The sequence below is a fragment of the Cyanistes caeruleus genome, chromosome 24 (genome assembly GCF_971803275.1).
Source record: "Cyanistes caeruleus chromosome 24, bCyaCae1.hap1.1, whole genome shotgun sequence".
Lineage (NCBI taxonomy): Eukaryota > Metazoa > Chordata > Aves > Passeriformes > Paridae > Cyanistes > Cyanistes caeruleus.
This window is the reverse complement of record NC_141724.1, coordinates 1,711,602-1,729,866: the sequence shown is the minus strand read 5'-3', so window position 1 is coordinate 1,729,866 and position 18,265 is coordinate 1,711,602. Positions and strand designations below refer to the sequence as shown.

The following is an 18,265-nucleotide window of genomic DNA, read 5'->3' as shown; positions in this document are numbered from 1 at the left end:
GGGGGAGGAGCTCGGACAGGTAAAAACTGCACTGGGGAGGGGTTACAAAGGGCTTACAAAGGGTTTGTAAAGGGTTTGTAAAAGGAAAAAGGGTTTGAAAAAGGTTTGTGAGGGGTTTAAAAAGGGTTTACAGAGGGATTGTGAAGGGTTTGAGAAGGGTTTGCAAAAAGGTTACAAAGGGGTTACAAAGGGGTTACAGAGGGTTTGCAAAGGGTTTACAAAGGGTTGGCAAAGGGGTTTTCAATGGGGTTACAAAGGGGTTGCAAAGAGGTTGCAATGGGGTTACAAAGAGTTTAGAAAGGGTTTGTAAAGTGAAAGGGTTTGAAAAGGGTTCGTGAAGTGTTTACAAAGGGTTTATAAGGGCTGAAAAAGGGTTTAAAAAGAGCTTTACAAAGGGTTTACAAAGGATTTGCAAAGGGTTTGCAAAGGACTCTGCTGTGGTGACACAGTGAGGGGATATCTTAATTGTAGACTTTTCTTAATTTGAATAAATGATTTTCAATTATTTCTTGAAATGATAAATGATAAACAGATTGCAAATGAGAAATCAATAATAATGGTATAAATGAAATATTAATGCATTTTATTAGTAAAGAAATGTGGAAATAATAACAAATAATAAATGAGGCTTCTCGTAAATTTATATCTAGAATTTATATATAGAACTGTGTGAAAGTATGAATTTAGATTTAGGTAAGAATCAATTTATAAATTCATAAATAGAAAAATGATATAGCCTAAATATATATATATATATATATATAGATATATACTCTAAATTCCCACTACAGGGGGATAAACCCATCACAATCCCAATTCTCCGACACCTGGATTAACCCCCAGAATCCTGGGACTGCCCATTCCTTGCTTTTCCCTGGATATTCCCCCACCACTGGAATATCCCTTAATAGTTTAACCCCCAGGATTTCCCATTCCCAGCTCTCACCTCAATATTTCCCATCACTGGATTGTCCTGGACCTGTTTAACTTTTGGGAATTGCCATTCCCACCTCTCACCTGGATATTTCCCAGGACTGGATGATCCCTGAGGATCCTGAACCTGTTCAACCCTTGGGAACGCCCATTCCCGCTCTCACCTGGATATTCCCCCACCACCGCGTTAACCCCAAGAATCCAGCTTAAATTTTGGGAACGCCCATTCCCACCTCTCACCGGGTCATTCCCCACCACTGGATGACCCCTGAGAATCCCTATGGAAATTTTGGGAATGCCCATTCCCGTTCTCACCTGGATACTTCCCGCCACGGCTCCTCTTGATGAAGCAGACGATGAGCAGGATGAGCACGAGGAGGGCAATGGCGCACATGAGGCCGATGAACCAGCCCTGCGTGGCGATGTCCACCTGGTTCTTGGTGTAGGCTGTGGAAAAACGGGGAAAATATTCCTGAAGAACAGAGCAAACCGCGGAGGGAATGGAGGAAGAGGAATTCAGGAAGCTGGTTTGGGAATTTTCTTTCGTTTGGGTGCGTCTGGGTGTGTGGTTGAGGTTGTAGCTCGGGGATTTGTGGGTTTTTTGGGGGTTTTTGGCATTTTCTTGGTGTTTCTTTGGATTTTTTTGTGGAGTTTTTTGGTGTTTTCTTGGTGTTTTTAGTGGTTTTTGGTGTTTTTTTTCCATGTTTTTTTTTTTTTTTTTGTAATTTTTTGGTGTTTTTTGGGTGTTTCTTGGTGTTTTTTTGGTGGGGTTTTGATGGTTTCTTCTTGTTTTTATTGTTGGTTTTTTTGTTGTTTTGGTTTGGTTTTTTTTGTTTGTATTTTTGTGGTTTTTCCTTTTATGGTGGAAAACAAAATCAGTTTTATCAGGAACAAACAGCGAAGGGGCCCGACAGAAAGGAAAATGTGGGAAAAGGGAATTGCAAATAAAGGCATGGGAAGCTGGGGAAGGAATTTGATGGAATTTTCTGCATCCGAAAGCTGCTCTGGGTGTGGGGAGATCCAAGAGAAACATTCCCAAGTCCTGCTGTCCAGGGATTTTGGGAGCAAGGAATTGCTGAGTTCTGAGGGCTCACTGGAAGCCCTCACAGATGAACTGGTGTCCCTGCAGAGGTGACAGTGGTGGTTCTTCTTCCACCACCACCCAGATCCTGCTGCCTTTGGTGGCCACCAAGGGTCTCAGGGCTAGTGGAAGCCCCCCAGGACCTGGGAAGGAGTGGGAACATCTTGGAATGACACAGGGAATGACAACAGGAATGACATGGGTCCAACCCTGGTGTCCAGGGATTTTGGGCAGCAGCAGTGGATCAGGGAATGGCCGAGGCCTGAGGGTTCATTGGCAGCCTTGAACTGGGATGAACTGGGACGAGCTGGGATGAACTGGAGTGTAGAGAGCTCTGATAGCTCCAAGTGTTTTCTCCTGGAGTAAATTCCTGCTTCCAATGCCTTCCCTGACTCCCGGTTCACACGGTCAGACAGACAAATCCATGGCCTAAAAATAGCTCCAAGGCTGCCTTTTCCAGCCTTTCCTTGGAATTCAGCGAGGCAGAGGAGAAAATAACCTTCAGCACAGTGGGGGAGGCTGGATTTATCCAAGCTGAGGGAAAACTGAGGCATTCCCGGTGGGAATGTGGGAGAACAAGGGTGATTGGGATGAGATTGGGACTGGAGATGGGCAGGAGAGAGCCGGGAGCATCCTGAAAATCTGGTGGGAAAAAAAGATGGATGAAGAAGGCAGGGAACAGCCCTCCCTCAATGTGCTTGGGGAGAAAGGATCTTGGAAGAGAGGGAGCAAATGGAAAAAAAAAGGGTTGGATTGGCAAAAATTCCTAACCCCCAAAATTTCAGGGATCAAACTATGCTTATTCCATTGGAATTGAGGCCAAGAGAAGGGCTTTCCTCAGGATGAAATCCAGGGAATTGCAGACCAGCCGTGACAAGGAAATCTGGATTCCAAAGGAGAACGGCACAGAGGAGAATCTTTGGTCAAGAAGCGATGCTGGACCTGGAATGTTTTGTGGATTTTGGGGCAGCAAAGAGAGGGGAAGGAGCTTCCTGATGCTTCCTTTGGCTCCAACGCTGCCAAATCCCACATTTCCTTTATCCCAGGCTGAGCTCCAGAGTTCTCGAGGATGCGCTTTTAGATGGAGAGAATGAGATGATGACGGAGGAATGGATTCAATTATCCCAGTGCTCAGGAAGGGAAGGGGAAGGGAAGCCTGGAGATGGAGAAATTCCATGAACAGCGATGGGATGGGATTTTTCCAGGGAGAAACGAGGATTTGAAATATTTCAAAATATGAAATTCCAGAGAAGCCTGAGAGGCGGGATGGGGGTTGGAGCTGGGTTTGGAAAGGAGGGAGGATTTTAAACACCGAGTCCCCAGGAGATCTCACAGGAGGATGGGGGCACTGCCTGTGGGTAAGGGGAAAATTCCCATGGGAAAATTCCCATCCTTCCCAAAAGAGGGGGGATAAATCCACCCTTCCCAAAAAAGCAACACTCGAGGACCAAATCAAAGTCCCTGCAAAGGTGGATTTGGAGTAAAGGAGTGAGTGTCAGGAAGGAAACTTTGAAGCTCTCGGCTGTGCCAGGGGATTTTGTGATTTGCTTTAAGGTGAGACCAACCTCAAGGGAAAACGGGAAAGCAGCTGCGGGATCTGACAGGTCTTGATTGGAATTGCAGCTGCAGAGCCTTTTTAAAAAATAATTAATGATAATTTCATGGCAGAAAATTCATTACTTAAGAGTCATCGCTGGCATGGCAGGAGCAGAGCTCAGCTCCACCAAGATTTTGTCTTGGATTGCAAAAAGTGTGAAAAATCCCTTTGAGCTCCAGCCTTGTGTGATCCTATTCCTGGAACCCCAGGATGGCTGAGGCTGGAAAATCCGTCTGGGATCAGCGAGTCCGAGCTGTGCCCGATGCCCACCCTGAGCCCTGAGTGCCACCTCCAGCTGCCACCTCCAGGGACGGGGACTCCAAACCTCCCTGGCCACTTCCAAGGCCTGGCCGCCCTTTCCATGAGGGAATTCCTGCTGCTGTCCGAGCTGAGCCTCCCCTGGCCCAGCCTGAGGCCGTTCCCTCTCCTCCTGTCCCTGTTCCCTGCGATAACATCCCAAATCCCCCCTGGCTGTCCCCTCCTGGCAGGGACTTGTGCAGAGCCAGGAATTCCCCCTGAGCCTCCTTTTCTCCAGGCTGAGCCTTCCCAGCTCCCTCAGGATTCTCCAAACCCTTCCCAGTTCCATCAGGATTCTCCAGCCCCTTCCCCATCTCCATTCCTTTTCCTGGACACTCTTCCCAGTGTTTGGACAAGTTGAGAAACCCATTTATTTATTTAAAATATAGCAGCCCTCCTTCTACTCTGCTATTTTTGTCATTTCCAAGTGCCCTTTGCTCCTGGGAGGAATTTTGTCAGCTTAATGAGCTGCCAGTTAATCAGGAGCGAAATCAGAACTCGGCCTCCTGCAGGGGAATATTTCTTATTTATCTGCCCCCAGCCTGAAGAAACCTTTAGAATAACGATTTACAAGATACATAAAAAAAACCAACAACCCCAAAACCCCCAAAACGGCTCGGTTCCTTTTTATCCAAAGCATTCCCGATGCCATAGGATTGTCAGCGGGGGCCCGGCACTTGTGTCAGCAGCATCCAGCCAGGAGAGAAATGGATGTGGAGCATTTATTCCTGCAGGGAAGGCGACAGCTCCATGCATCCCACAGGGCTCAGGTCAGCACCAGCCTCAATCCCGGGGATAAAGGTGGCTCCATGCCTTATTCTCCATGAAAATATCAGTAGGAACCTCTCAATTATGGAAAATATATGCAGAGTCTTCCCAGCAGGGATCAGCCAAGGATATTGTGCTTTTTTTCCTTGGTTTGTTGGTTTTTTTTAATGATTCCCGGCTCCTTGCTGTCCCCTCCATCACCCCACGAATCCCAAAGTGGGGGGAAAGAAGGGGACGAAGGAAAAGAGGCGGGTCCAGGTTGGGAATGGTTTTCCAGAGGGATAAAATGGTTATTCAGAGGGGTAAAATCGTTATCCATAGGGATAACTCCCATGGTGGGGTGGGAGCTGACGGAGATTTCGGCCTCAGGGAAAGATCCAGAAACAAACAGAACTGGGGATTTAACCCAACACTGGAGCTGTGCTGGGAGGGGTCTGGGTCCAAAATCACCTCCAACGGGATCAGAATATTCCAGGGGCTGCTGTGCCATGGATTCACTCAACCCCGGAGCAGTTTGGGGACGGAGCCGAGGGCAGCCCTAGCTGGGGGTTTGTCAGTGAGCGGGGTTGGACACTCCAGAACCACCTGGGTGTGGCACCTGGGGTCACGGTGGCCTTGGCAGTGCCAGGGAACACTGGGACTTGATGATGGCAGAGGCTTTTCCAGTGTTGATTCCATGGAACAGCCGCCATCTATCCCTGCCATGGAATTACCTGGTGATATTCCAGATTTTCTGACAATTTCGGATGCGCACGGGGGTGTGGGGAGCTCTGCTCCCCAATTCCCACAGCTGCCTCTCCCTGGGATTCCCATTTTCCTTTTCCCATTCCCGGCAGAGCCTGGAAACTGCTAGATCTTCCCATCCCACAGCTGGAGCTGAGCAAAACCATTCTAATTCCTTGGAAATCCCCACCTCTGCCCACGACGTGGTCAGGGAGGCTACTCCAGTATTTCCTGCTCCGTGGAATTCCGGCAGAGTGGAATTGACAGGAGCTGTGCACAGATCCCTATGGAAAAGCCCCGGGTGGATAGGAAGGGATTTAGGGCTGTTTGGATTTACTGGGAATCATTGGGAGGGAACGGCGGAGTTTTATAAATGTATAAAGCTCCTGTGGGAAAAGGAGGGAGCGTCTGGAGACGGATGGGAAATGGGGGAATCCACAACGAGGAAGATGTGGAAACTACACGGATACAAAGCCTGGAAAAATCCACACAAAATGCCAGAGGAAACGTCCCAGGAGTACGGAAATCCCTAAGGATACACTTGTGCCAACACCACATTCCCACTCCCAATCCTGCATCCCGCCAGTGATATCTCATTGTCCCCCGGAGTCCCAACGCGCACCGAGGGGCTGCAAGCAGAGGCTGTGACAACATGAACGCATTCTCCTCCCTTTCCTTCATTCCAAGGGATCCCCATCCCGAGGGATCCCCATCACCAGGGATCGTCATCACCAGGGATCCCCATCCAAAGGGATCCCCATCCCTTCCTGGGTTTCTCCTCCTCCGTGAAACGCCTGGGTTGGGAAACGCCGGGAGTGGAGGGCGGTGGGATGAGGGGTTTCCATGCAGCCATGGCCAAAGCACTGTGGAGATGGTTGGGCCATGCCGGGGCCATGCTGGGGACACTCTGGGGACACGCCAGGGACACTCTGGGGACACGCGGCCGACGCCTGTCTCACCTGAGCTGGTGGTAAAGGTAATGTACGAGTGCTCGCTGGGGTGGGACCATATGGGGAACACCCACAGCTTGTACATCATCCCCGGCGTCAGATCCGCCAGCTGCACCGAGGACGGGCCCTGAGCCTTAACGGGGATTGATCTCTCTGTCTTGTTACCTGGGGAACAGAAACCGCACATCAAACCCTGCCCGGACACCCTGCGGGGACACCGGGGACACCGCGGCCCCGGCGCGGGGCTGGCCCTGCGGGCTGGCCGGGAATGACACTGCTCCCAGTGCAGGGAGCTGCTGGTTTGGGGTCGGTTCTGAGCCAAGGAGCTGCTGGTTTGGGGTCATTTCCTGAGCCAAGGAGCTGCTGGTTTGGGATCTTCTCCTGAATCAAGGAGCTGCTGGTTTGGAATCTTCTCCTGAACCAAGGAGCTGTTGATCTTGGGTCGGTACCACCCCAAGGATTGTGGGTTTGGGATTGGTACCAAGCCAAGGAGCTGCTGGTTTTGGGTCGCTACCCTGGGGACAAGGAGGTGCTGGGGTCATTACCCACTGAGAATTGTAGCTTTGAGGTTTTGTTCCTTCAAATGCCACCAAAAAGGGGATGGACAACCACGGCTGTCCAGGAAGGGCTGAAATCTCCAAGATTTCCTCCGTCAGGCAGATCCTGGAGAGGGAATCCCAAGGGATTGATGCTGCTGCATGGATTCAGCACCTGGGCTTGTTCCTTGTGCTTCCCAGTGACTGGGAAAAAATAGGGGTAGGTTGGGAGCTGGGATATTTGGGATTTAGGGCCCGGCTAGCTCATATATATCCTGAAATAAGGGAATTTTGGAGACCAGGCACTGGCTTTGAGCAGGGAATCGTTTCAAAGACAATTCAAGGTCATCTCCTGAGGGAAGCTGGAATGGCCAGGAGAGGTTTCCTGTGGGGAATTACAATTTCTGGGATTCCAGACCAGCACAGCAGAGGACGCGAGAGCTGGGAAATAAACTCAGGGATGAGCAGCAGCCGGCATTGCCTCTCCAGAAACCCCAAACCAACCAAGAACACAACAACCTCTCCCTAAACCAGCACCAAACCCAGAGATCCCTGCTCTGCTTCCAGCCCAGGACGGAGCAGTACAACGCTAAGAAACACCGAGGAGGAGGTTTGGGACCTTAGAGGATTCTGCCAACTCCAGGTTCAGGAATCCCATCTTCCAATTCCCATCAATTTCATTTTCCTCTCTGTTTTCTACCTCTTTCCGTCGCCCACAGCTCAACATTCCCAAAGGTCGCCAAACCCCACGTCCGTCGGCGCACGGAGAGGGAACCCCTCGAGAACCACCTCCAATCAACCACAACCACCATGTTTTCCCCTCCCGTTTTTCCAGCTGGAACCATGGAATTAAATCCAAGGAAAGGGCGGGAGCTGGCAGGATCTCTAAGGGCAGCGCCACCCCGTAGAGTCCCCACGCGATCTGATGCTTACTGGTGATATACTTAACCACAAAGTCAGTTCCTGCCGAGAAATTGTGGCTCCAGGTGATGTTTGCCCAGTTACTGTTTGCCATGGCTCTGATGTCCCATATGGACGATCCATTGGCAGCTGGGGGACAGGTTAGAACACGAGTTAGTGTTTAGTGGGGTTAGGCCCGGCTCAGAGCTCAAAGCTGGCGGAAATCTCAAAAAAATCCCAGGCAGAAACACTAAAAAACTTCACAAAAATCTTAGAAAACCTCAAAAAAACCACCAAAACATTAAAAACTCCTTAAAAAAACCTTATAAGACCTCATAAAAGCACATGACTATCATGAAAACCTCATCAAAACCTTAAAAACACCTTACAAACATATCTCAAAATCCTTACAAAAACCTCACAAATCCTTGCAAAGTCCTTAAAAAAGACCTTACAAAAACATTGTAAAACCTCATAAACACACAGAAGCAACCTAAAAACTTCATAAAAACCTTAAAAAAAAAACCCTTACAAAAGCCTCACAAAACCCTTACAAATTCCTGACAAAAAACTTGCAGAAACCTTAAAAAACTTTCTAAAACTTTACAAAATCTTCACAAAATCCTCACAAAAACCCCACAAAATCCTCACAAACACCTTGCAAAATCATTACAAAAACCTGGAGCGAACACTTTGGTCTCAGCCTGAGGCTGGATCTATTCTTTCCAAGATTCCCAATACATTTTGGGAATTTTGGCGGTGTTTCAATCCAACGGCACTCAGCTCATCCTGGAATTCTTCCGGGGCACATCCCTGAGGATCTGGGCCAGCAGGGAAACCTTATCCTGGAATTCCTGCATGGATGAGCACGGATCCAGTGCTGGGAGTGGCGGGGAATTGTCACTTCACTGTGGCCCCGGTGGGACAATGGGGTCACTCGTGTGTGAGGCTGAAGTCAAGGGATCTCGACGTGTCTTGGGATGAGTCCCGTTCCTACACAAGTGGGAGCCAATCCCGCCCTTTAGTGGGGTTTTAAGGGACAGCAGGGAAGTGACACCTTGGGGTTTTATTATCATTTTTCCTTGAGGAGTTTCAATGTTTTGATGCCACAAAATCTGGGATTGACCGTCACAATCCCTTGGAAAAAGCCAGTTTTGGGGTTTTTTAGGGCACTGCAAGGACCTGGCGCTGTGGGGTGCACTGAAATCCCTTAAATCCCAACCTGGGCTGGGTGGGGACACCGGAGGCTCCTTGTTCCCTTTCCCTGCTCTGTGCCTCACGCTTAATTCCCTATTTCTAATTAACAGCGTTTTCCCATGGATTAATGACTGCTGTGGGGGTGATCTTGCTTTGTCACCAGCCCTGGGATGTCAGGTAGGGGCAGATCCCCTCTGCAGAGAGTTTTGGTGGCTTTAAAGCATTTTTAATTGATTTTATGCAAAAATATAGAGAAATAGCTTTGAGCTCAGACATGGAATCATCCCAGACTGGTTTGAGCAGGAAAGGACCCAAAAACTCATCTCATTCCCCACCCAAATCCACATTTTTCACTATCCCAGGCTGCTCCAAACCCTATCCAAGTTTTTAATCCTGATTTCATTCCCTTTTTTCTCTATTTAATTTTGAACAAACCTAATTATTTACAAGCCATAAATTACGTTATCCTGGTGCTTCAAACCCGGATAAATCCTTCCAGATTTATCCCTCAAACACATCCAGGAGGGAAGATTTCCCTGCCAGAGCCGAGTTTGAATCTCTTGATGGTACAAGAAGTTTCTCCTGACCTGGGGAACGCCCGGCACAGGGATCGTGCTGGAGCTCCCACCCTTCCCCAGCATTCCCGGGGGCTCCGGCAGCGCAGGGAGCAGCAGGATAAACGCGAGGAGCGGATAAATCCTGACAGGTCTCCTTGCTAACAGCTGAGGTGCTAAATCCGAGCTGACATCTCCTGCAGGAGCACCAGAGCCCGTTTTTAACAGCTCTAAACACCAGAGAACACTTTGAGGGGAATTTGTACGGCTTTCCATCTCTTCCCAAACCTCATCCGGCATCACCACACCTCCAGCAGGGCTGGGTTACTCCCCGGTGGCACAGAACCCTCCAGATTCCCACTTGTACACCCAGATTCCCATCCTGGAGCATGGGACGGCTCCGATTTCCCCTGATATCCCAAAGAATCGAGGTAGGGAAGGGTCCCAGTAGGGTTAGAGAGGGGTTAGAGGAAAAGGAAAGCTCAGTACCCAACTCGTGCCTGGTGGTGGCTGCCGGAGCCCTCTCGGCAGCGGCGCTGGTGCTGGCGGCGGTGCTGGCGGCGGTGCTGACGGTGGTTGTGGTGGTGGTGGTGGTGGTTGTGGTGTCGGTGGTGGTTGGGGTGGTTGTAGGACTGGTTGTAGGGCTGGTTGTAGGGCTGATTGTAGGGCTGATTGTAGGGCTGATTTCAGGACTGGTTTCAGGACTGGTTTCAGGACTGGTTTCCTCCACTGCGGTTGGAGGTGGCCCAGTTGCCTCTGGGAGAGGGAAACACCGGCTTTGTACCTGAGGTGGCGTCCCCCGGGCACTGCCGGCCCCAGAGCAGCACAGCATGGAGCAAATCCCATGGGAATACACGGCTGGACCCCTTTTCCTGCCCCTGGCCCCATGCAGGGATGGCCTGGGCTGATCCCAGGGACTGGAGCAAATCCCACTGGGAACATCCCTTTTCCTGCTCCTGGCCCTGTGCAGGAATGGCCTGGATTGGTCCCAGGAGCTGGGAGAGGCACAGGAGTAAATCCCAATGGGAATGCCAGGCTGAGCTCCTTTTCCCACCCCTGTCCCCATGCAAGGGCACCCTGAGACCATCCCAGGGGTTGGGAGAGGTGTAGGAGTAAATCCCATCGGGAACACACGGCTGAACCCCTTTTTCCCGTCCCTGTCCCCATGCAGGGATGACCTGGGTTGATCCCAGGAGCTGGGAGAAGCACAGGAGCAAATCCCACTGGGAATGCCAGGCTGAGCCCCTTTTCCCACCCCTGTCCCCCTGAGCCCATCCCAGGGGCTGGGAGAGGTGCTGGGGCTGCTCCTGCTCCCCCAGTTTGATCCCAATCCCAACGAGCTGCTTGTCCTCTGCCTTTTCCCTGCCCACCACTCCTCTGGGATAAACCAGCACGGAGAGCCTGGAAAAACGCAGCTGAGGGGAGGCGCAGGTTTGTCCTCATCCCATTGTCCCACCGCATCCCAGGAAATGGGATTTAGCTCGAGGAAAAAGCTCTAATCCCATTTGTCGGGCGAGCCGCAATTCCATTAATCCAGCTGCCCCCGGACGACACCTCCAGCGGTTTTGGAGCTGCCAGCTCAGCCTGAAACTTCCCAGCTTTTTCCTTTTTTTTCAAAGGAGCAGCTTTGAGAGGGTTTTAACTCGCGGGGGAGGGAGAGATGGGGCTGGGGCAGCGCCGTCCCTCGCTATTTCCATTTCAGTGAGGGATTGGAGCGCCTGGAGCTGTCCAGGGGGATAATTGGGAGCGATTCGTTTGTGAATTGTCTCACTTGGGCTGTGATGCCAAGGAAAAGCGGGAATGCGCTCCAAGGAAAGGGGAAAATGTGTCCTTTAACGCACCCCGAGTGCGGTGAGGGTCCCACAGGGAGGGAGGGGGGCGCTGGCTGGAGCTGGAACCTTCCAGCAGAAAACGCAGCCGGAATTCTGCTCCAAATACCGAAGGTGACTCCGAGGGGACTCACCCCGGGACGCTCAGGTTAAATTACATTTATCACCATTATTCCTGCGGGTCACGGGATTCCAAATCCCTCTGATGGGCGAAGGAAGGCAGATTTTATAAACATTGTCCCCAAACCACACCAGCTCTAGGGAAGCACTTTAAAACCAGTCCTAGGACCAAGCCAGGCTTTCCCTTCCCACCCCGCCCATGCCCAAGGAGATCCAAGCCCTGAAACTCGGCACCCAAAGGCAGAGAGGGGCAGGAGCTCGCTCAGTCCGTCTGTGATCCAAAATTGGAGTTGAAAAACAACTGAAAGCACCAGCCCAGGTCAGGGGTGCACCCCAAGGTACTCAAAAATTCCAGCCCAGCCCCAGGGTGCCCCAAGATCACTCCCAGCTCCTCAAAGTGCCCCCAAGAGCAGCCACAGTTCACCCAAAACTCCGTTCGCAGCCCCAGATGTGTCCCCAGAGCAGCCACAGTCGCTCCAAAACTCCAGGCCAGCCTCAGGGATACCCCCAGAGCACTCCTGGCTCCTCAAAAGTGCCCCAGGAGCAGCCACAGTTACCCCAAAGCCTCATCCATACCCAGAGGTGCCCCCAGAGCAGTCCCAGCTCCTGAAAAGCACCAGCCCAGCCACCGAGAGCAGGCACAGCCACCCCAAAAACCCCAGCCCAGCCCCAGGGGCAGCCACAATCACCCCAAAATCCCTCTCGGTCCTGTCCGCACACATCCCGATCTCATGCACTCCGACCCGCAGCCCGTCCCTGCCCCAGCCCGGGGGTCCAGCCCGGGCAGGGGGAGGTGACAGGGAGGGGACACATCCAAAGGCTCGGCTTTGCCCTCGCGTCTTCGTGGGGAGCCAACAACAAAATAAAAAGGGGATTTTTTTTTTAAGTTTTGCCCTTCTGGGTTTGTTCCTCAAGGACTTTTCGGGGTCCCGAGGGCGCTAAAAGCTTTTCCTGCGCTGGGATTTGTCCCCATCCATCCCCGCCGATTGCTGGCGGCTTTTTGGGGTTAAGAGATTGGTGTCGCCGGGTTAATGTCCCCATTAACGGGATGGAGCCGCGCCGGAGGCGGGGAACAGTGAGCAGCTAATGCGGGCTCGGCATTCCCGTGGGAATTCCAGGCTCCCCTCGGAGGAAAACGAGACCTCAAAAGGCACAAAGTGACTTTGGGGAAGGCGGGAGCCGGCGGAAAACCTGGCACAGCTTTCCAGCTTCCATCGGGGCTCTCCCAGCGCCTCCCAGGAGCGGCAGAAATTCGGCTTTAATTCTCTTGCAGAGTTCAGACGGGGAAGAGATTATCCGGGATAAATCCCAGCCTCGCTATTCCTGGTGCGGGATCTCTGAGCATCCCTCACGCACCCAAATCCTCCGGGATTCTGCCCCGCCTGGAGCAGCGGGATGAGCTGCCTGCCTTTCCAGGCGGGATTTGTCCTCCCTGCCCCACTTCCCCGGCTCTGGGGGAAGCGATCCCCGGGAGCGGAGCCGTCACTTCCCATCAGGATAACTCGGGCTGGCTCCCGAGCGGGATCCAGGAGGGGATGGCGGGGATGGAAATCATCCTGGCAGGAGCAGGGCCAGGTGAAGAGTGGGATGGGGTGAGCTGGAAAACTCGGGGAGGGGAGGATGGGAATGCGGCTCCCAGGGAGAGGGAGGGCTGGGATTTGATCCTGAACAGCCCCGGGATGCGGAGCTGCGGCCTCGTTTGGGTTTCAGTCCGAAATGGGGGCGGGAGGAGAGCTCAGCTGGGAGATTTGGGGTGGGGGAGATCGGGGGTGTTCGCTAGGCTGTGAAATCCATCCCCTAATGAGGGATGGTGGGGATCACAGGGATCCCATATCCCCTGAAGAAAAGGGATTTGGGGATCAAAAGGATCACAGGGATCAAGTGGAATTTCAGGGATCCCAGGGATCTGATATCCCCTGAAGAGAAGGGATTGCAGGGATCACACGGATCTCAGGGATCTGATATCCCCTGAAGAGAAGGGATCTTGGGGATCAGAGGGATCTCAGGGATCAAAAGGATCTCAGGGATCTCAGATATCCCAGGGAACAAGTGGATTTTCAGGGATCCCAGGGATCTGGTATCCCCTGAAGAAAAGGGATCTTAGGGATCAGAGGGATCTCAGGAATCTCAGGGATCAAATGGGATTTCAGAGATCTCAAGGATCCAATATCCCCTGGGAAAAAAAGGGATCTCAGGGATCCCAGAGTCCATTCCCAGGGTCTCTCTTGCTGCCACCAGGAGTGACAAAGGTCCCAGAGGGAGTTAGGAGACCCAGGCTGGCATTCCCAGACCTTTGGAAAGCCTGGAAATCCCACCCATCCTCCTAAAAACGGCCGCGATGCTCCAGCCGCACCATTCCCGAGATTTGGGGAGGAGCTGGAGTTGTTTTCCTGCATTCCCAGGGCTTGGACAGAAAGTTTGGGTACAGGAGGGAACACCTGGAATTTGTGGGATGGGGTGAAAATCCCCCTTTTCCAAAAGAGAGCAGCCACTTCCCCCATCCCAGGGTGGGAAAACACCTGGGAATTGCTCCAATCGGGAAGAAATCACCCAGGAAATTCGGACTAAAACCATCAGCAGCAATTCAATTTTATCTGGGCCCATCTTCCTGGAAAGAGCCAAACGAGCACTCAGCTCTTTAATTGCCTCCCTTTCAAGGCTTTTTCCATCTCCAAGATCCATTATTCCCTCTCAGGGAAGGATGGGGGCAAGATGATGGATTGAGGATGCAGCAATTAATAATTTCACTAATGAGAGATGCTGAGCTCTTCGCTGCCTCCCCAGCCAGGAGTGGAGCAGTAAAAAAAGAGTCCAAACCTTCCACAAAAACCTGTTTGAAGCTCAGATTAGGGGGGGAAAAAATCCCAAACAGAGAGAGAATCCTAAAAGGAAAAACGGGATTTTTTTTTAAGAGAAGCTCTAAGGAAAATTCACAAATCCTGCTGGGATAATTCAGTAAAAAGTGGTTTTGTTTTGTTTTTTTTTCAAAATGCAGGGAACAATCCCAATCTCTGCTGCTTTTTAATTATTTAAGGGTGCTTTTAATGTGTTGTTGGGCTGTGGCAACAGCTTTCCCTGGGGTGTGTCTACAAAATAATGAGGCTTGGAAAAATTGGGATGAATTTTTCATGATTTTTGCTGATTGGGCCGAGGATATCGGCAGAGATTTAGTTTTAATTCTCCCGGTTTTTACCAACAGAATGGAATTGGGAATCCTTGGCCATGAAGTGCTGAAAATCCGATGTAGAAAGAGAAGAAATCAGAGAAGAGAAGGGGGTGCTGGAGCAGAAAGAGAGGGCTCAGCAATTCCTTCTGTTTCTGAAATGAAAAATGGGATTTTTCTCCTCAAATTTATGGACAGAGAAAAGTCAGGATTTTCCCTCTGAGTCTAATCCTGATTTCCTTGTGGTCTCTGATGAAGTTTTTTCCCTAAGGATGGAAAATAAAAAAATCCAGTTTGGGATTTTTTTTCTCGCCCAGAGTATAAATAAAAACTCTTTTTTAGTCTTCTCTTTTTCCCAAATCTCCTCTCCTGTTGTCCAAAGCCTGGCTTAGGGAAGGTGAAGCCTCTCCTGAGGGAAAATCCCTGCACTTCACTTCGATTCCATCACCTGCTCCGGTTCCTCCTGGCCCTGACCCCGCCTGTGTCAGGTTTCCCCTGGAAAAGGAACCTTTTCATTCCCTGTCAGCACCAGACGTGGAAAAGAGAATTTTTCTGCGATTCAGGACAAATTCCATAAAAACCTGCCCGATCTGGGTCAGCCGGCAGAGATGGGAAAGGTCAGGGAGCATTTCCTTGGGTTTGTTGGGAAAAGGAACATCCTCTGGAGCCTGAGGAGAAACGAGATCCAGCTCTGGGATGGGAGAGGGATTTTTCCGTGCCCTGAGTCCTCTCCTGGAGCCTGGAATGGGGAGGAAGATGAGGCAGCAATTCCCAACCTCCAGCTCCACTTCCCGACTCTCAGCCCTTTCCAAAGTGTTATTTCTCCTTTTGGAAAGGGGAAAATGGACGAGTGGGCTCTGGATTATTGGAGGATTATCCCCAAAATCACAAATAACTCCAGTGGGGCAAGAAATGAAGCTGGGAATGATTCAGTGCTGGGAGGATGAAAAGGTCAGGCTGATTCCAGAGTTCAGGAAGACCCTCTGGAAGCAGAAAAAGAACTTGAGGTGATCCTGATCCACAAAGAAAATCTGGATTCTGGTGGATGAGCCAAACCCTGGATGGAGAAGGAGCTGGAGGGTGGTCTCAATCCTGAGGATTTTTATGTGCATTTTCAGGGGTTTTATGTTAATTTCCATGGATTTTATGTTAATTCTCAGCATTTTTATGTGCATTTCCAGAATTTTTAAGTGCATTTTCAGGTCTCCACCACCTAAACCTGATCAATCTGTTCCTCTTCATTTTTTTCTATGGAAAGGTGGAGGAAGAGAAAAAGACAGGAAGGAGAAAGATTGGAACTTCTTCAGGAAAGCGGGGAAAAAAAGCAAAATAACATCAGGAAAAGACATCGCTGCAATAAAATCCAAGGAAAAGGAACATCCACGAGGCAGGAAAGTGAATCCTGCACTTGGATCCCTCGGGAAAACCTTCCCTGGGAAGCTGTTCCTGCTTGGAATATGCAGAGACAAAGCAGGACCTGTTGAGAGCCCTCAGTGTGGAGATTCAGGAGCTGCTGCTGCTCCCAAAAAGCGTTTTTTTTGGGATGAGTTCGGGGCTGGCTGCACCCCCTGATCGGCCATTCCCGCATTCTCGAGCTGGGAAAAGGCTCTCGCGCTGCTCGGAATGTGGGAAATGCATGTTAGATGTAGGAAAATCAGAATTTTCCAAGTCTGTGAGAAGCGGGAATCCTTCCCTGGGTGACCTGGAATTGTGTTGGGGCGATGCAGGGCGGCGCTGGGATAACCGGGATCGGGTTTTCCATGGAAGCGGGAGGAGGAGGAGCTGTCCCTGGTGCTGGAAAAGGTCTCTCCCTGCTCCCACGTTTTGGGAATAGTGAGGAGGGCAAAGCCAGCAGAAGGCTCCATGCAGAACATGCACAGCTCGAATTCCCGCTCAACCCTTCCAATGGACACCGGGAATGGGAGGAATCTCCTGGATCGAAGCCCTGGGAGACCTATGGGGAATCCCCAAAAAAATCCCAAATCTCCAGCTGCGATCCCACAGGTGCTGGAAGGGCCCCACGGAGCCAGAAATGTTTTGTGGGGTAGGGAAGGCGAGGGTTAAAAAGGGAGAGGGGTTTGTGCAGAGCTGGGCTTAAAAATCCTCTGTGAGAGGGGGAAAAGCTCTTTAATAGGGAAAAAAATTCTTTAATAGGGAAAACTTCCTCCTTAATAGGGAAAAAACCCTCTAAAATTGGGGGGGAAGTCTTCTTTAATAGGGTGAAAACCCCTCTTTAATAGGGGAAAAACCCTTTTCTTTTATGAGGCAAAAATGTCTTTAATAGAGGGAACCAAAGTCTTTAATAGGGAATAAAATCTCTTTTATTTGGGAAAAAAAAATCACCTCTCAATTGGGGAAAAACCCCCACTAAAATAGGAGAAAAAAAACTTCATTAAGAGGGGAAAAACCCCTGTTTAATAGGGGCAAAAATGATTTATTAGGGAAAAAAGCCTCTATAATAGGGGAAACCCCACTGTAATAGGGAAAAACCCCTCTTTAATATTGAAAAAAAACCCCTTTAATAGGTGAAACCCCCCTCTTTAGTATGGGAAAACAATCCCTCTAAAATAGGGGGAAAACCCTCTTTAATGGGGAAAATTTCTATAATAGGGGGAAATATCCTTGCTGAAATAGGGGAAAAAAGCTGTTAAAATAGGAAAAATAACCCTCTTTAACAGGGAAAAAAAATCCATTTTAATATTGAAAAGAATATTTAATAGGAAAAAAAAAATCTGTTTGTCAGGGGAAAACCCTCTTTAATGGGGGAAAAAAAATCCCTTTTTAATAGGGAAAAAAACCCTTTTTAATAGGGAAAAAAACCCTTTTTAATAGGGAAAAAATGCTTTTTTAATAGGAAAAAAAAAAAAACCCTCTTGAATAGGGAAAGGAACCTTCTTTAATAGGGAAAAAAAACATCTTTAACAGGGAAAAAACCCATTTTAATGGGAACTTGACTCTCCTTTGGGCTCACCCAGCCCGTGGCCACCATGGTTTGGTTTTCATAAGATTTTGAGAGGCTTTTAAGCCTGGCTTAGAGACCTTTTAATCTTCGCCTGCCCCGCTGTGGAACCGCCCTGGTCCCCTTTGTGCCTGGAATGATTGAAGTGCCCAATTGGCGTGGCCATTGGAAGGGTTTTAATGAACTTTTCGGCTTAATTGGCAGCTTAATTGGCAAGCTCCGTTGCCCCCATGCCGGTTACCTCTGGGTACGGTACCTGGGCTTGGTGTGGCTTCGGAGGCAGCACCAGGGAAAGAGAGAGAGAGAGAGGGAAAAACAGGAAAACGGAGAGAAAGAGGAAAGAGAAAAACACAGGAATTTATCAAACAACCCCAACGCGCCGCCAGGACACTCGGAGTCATCGGAGAGTGGAGGTGGGGGGGAGAAATGTGATTAAATCCAACCTGGGACAGCCTCTGGAATCCAGGAATCTGGGATAAACCAGGAATCAGGGATAAACCACACCAGAGTCTGGGATAAACCACGCCTGGATCCAGGTTAAACACCCAAGAGGAGCCAGGGGTGGCACTGAGGTGACAGCGGTGGCATCGAGGTGACAATGGTGCCGTCAAACCGAGGACTTAAGCGGGTGTTTAGGTCTAATCCCAACAAAAACCGG

General features: G+C 50.2%; 1 protein-coding gene across 25 annotated transcripts in view; it reads right to left on the bottom strand.

The window, feature by feature from the left end:
• Nucleotides 1-18,265, bottom strand: part of NFASC (neurofascin) — a 68,020-nt gene that overhangs the window by 6,345 nt on the left and 43,410 nt on the right. For 9 of the 25 annotated variants that reach the window (XM_086861780.1, XM_086861779.1, XM_086861771.1 and 6 more), the window contains 5 exons: nucleotides 17,849-17,878; nucleotides 10,026-10,292; nucleotides 7,819-7,935; nucleotides 6,359-6,514; nucleotides 1,249-1,380 (listed from right to left, as the gene is read on the bottom strand). In XM_086861780.1, the coding sequence (XP_086717906.1) occupies nucleotides 1,249-1,380; nucleotides 6,359-6,514; nucleotides 7,819-7,935; nucleotides 10,026-10,292; nucleotides 17,849-17,878 (702 nt within the window). The remainder of the gene's footprint in view (nucleotides 1-1,248; nucleotides 1,381-6,358; nucleotides 6,515-7,818; nucleotides 7,936-10,025; nucleotides 10,293-17,848; nucleotides 17,879-18,265) is intronic. The other 16 variants (XM_086861785.1, XM_086861788.1, XM_086861783.1 and 13 more) reach the window with 8 other exon arrangements.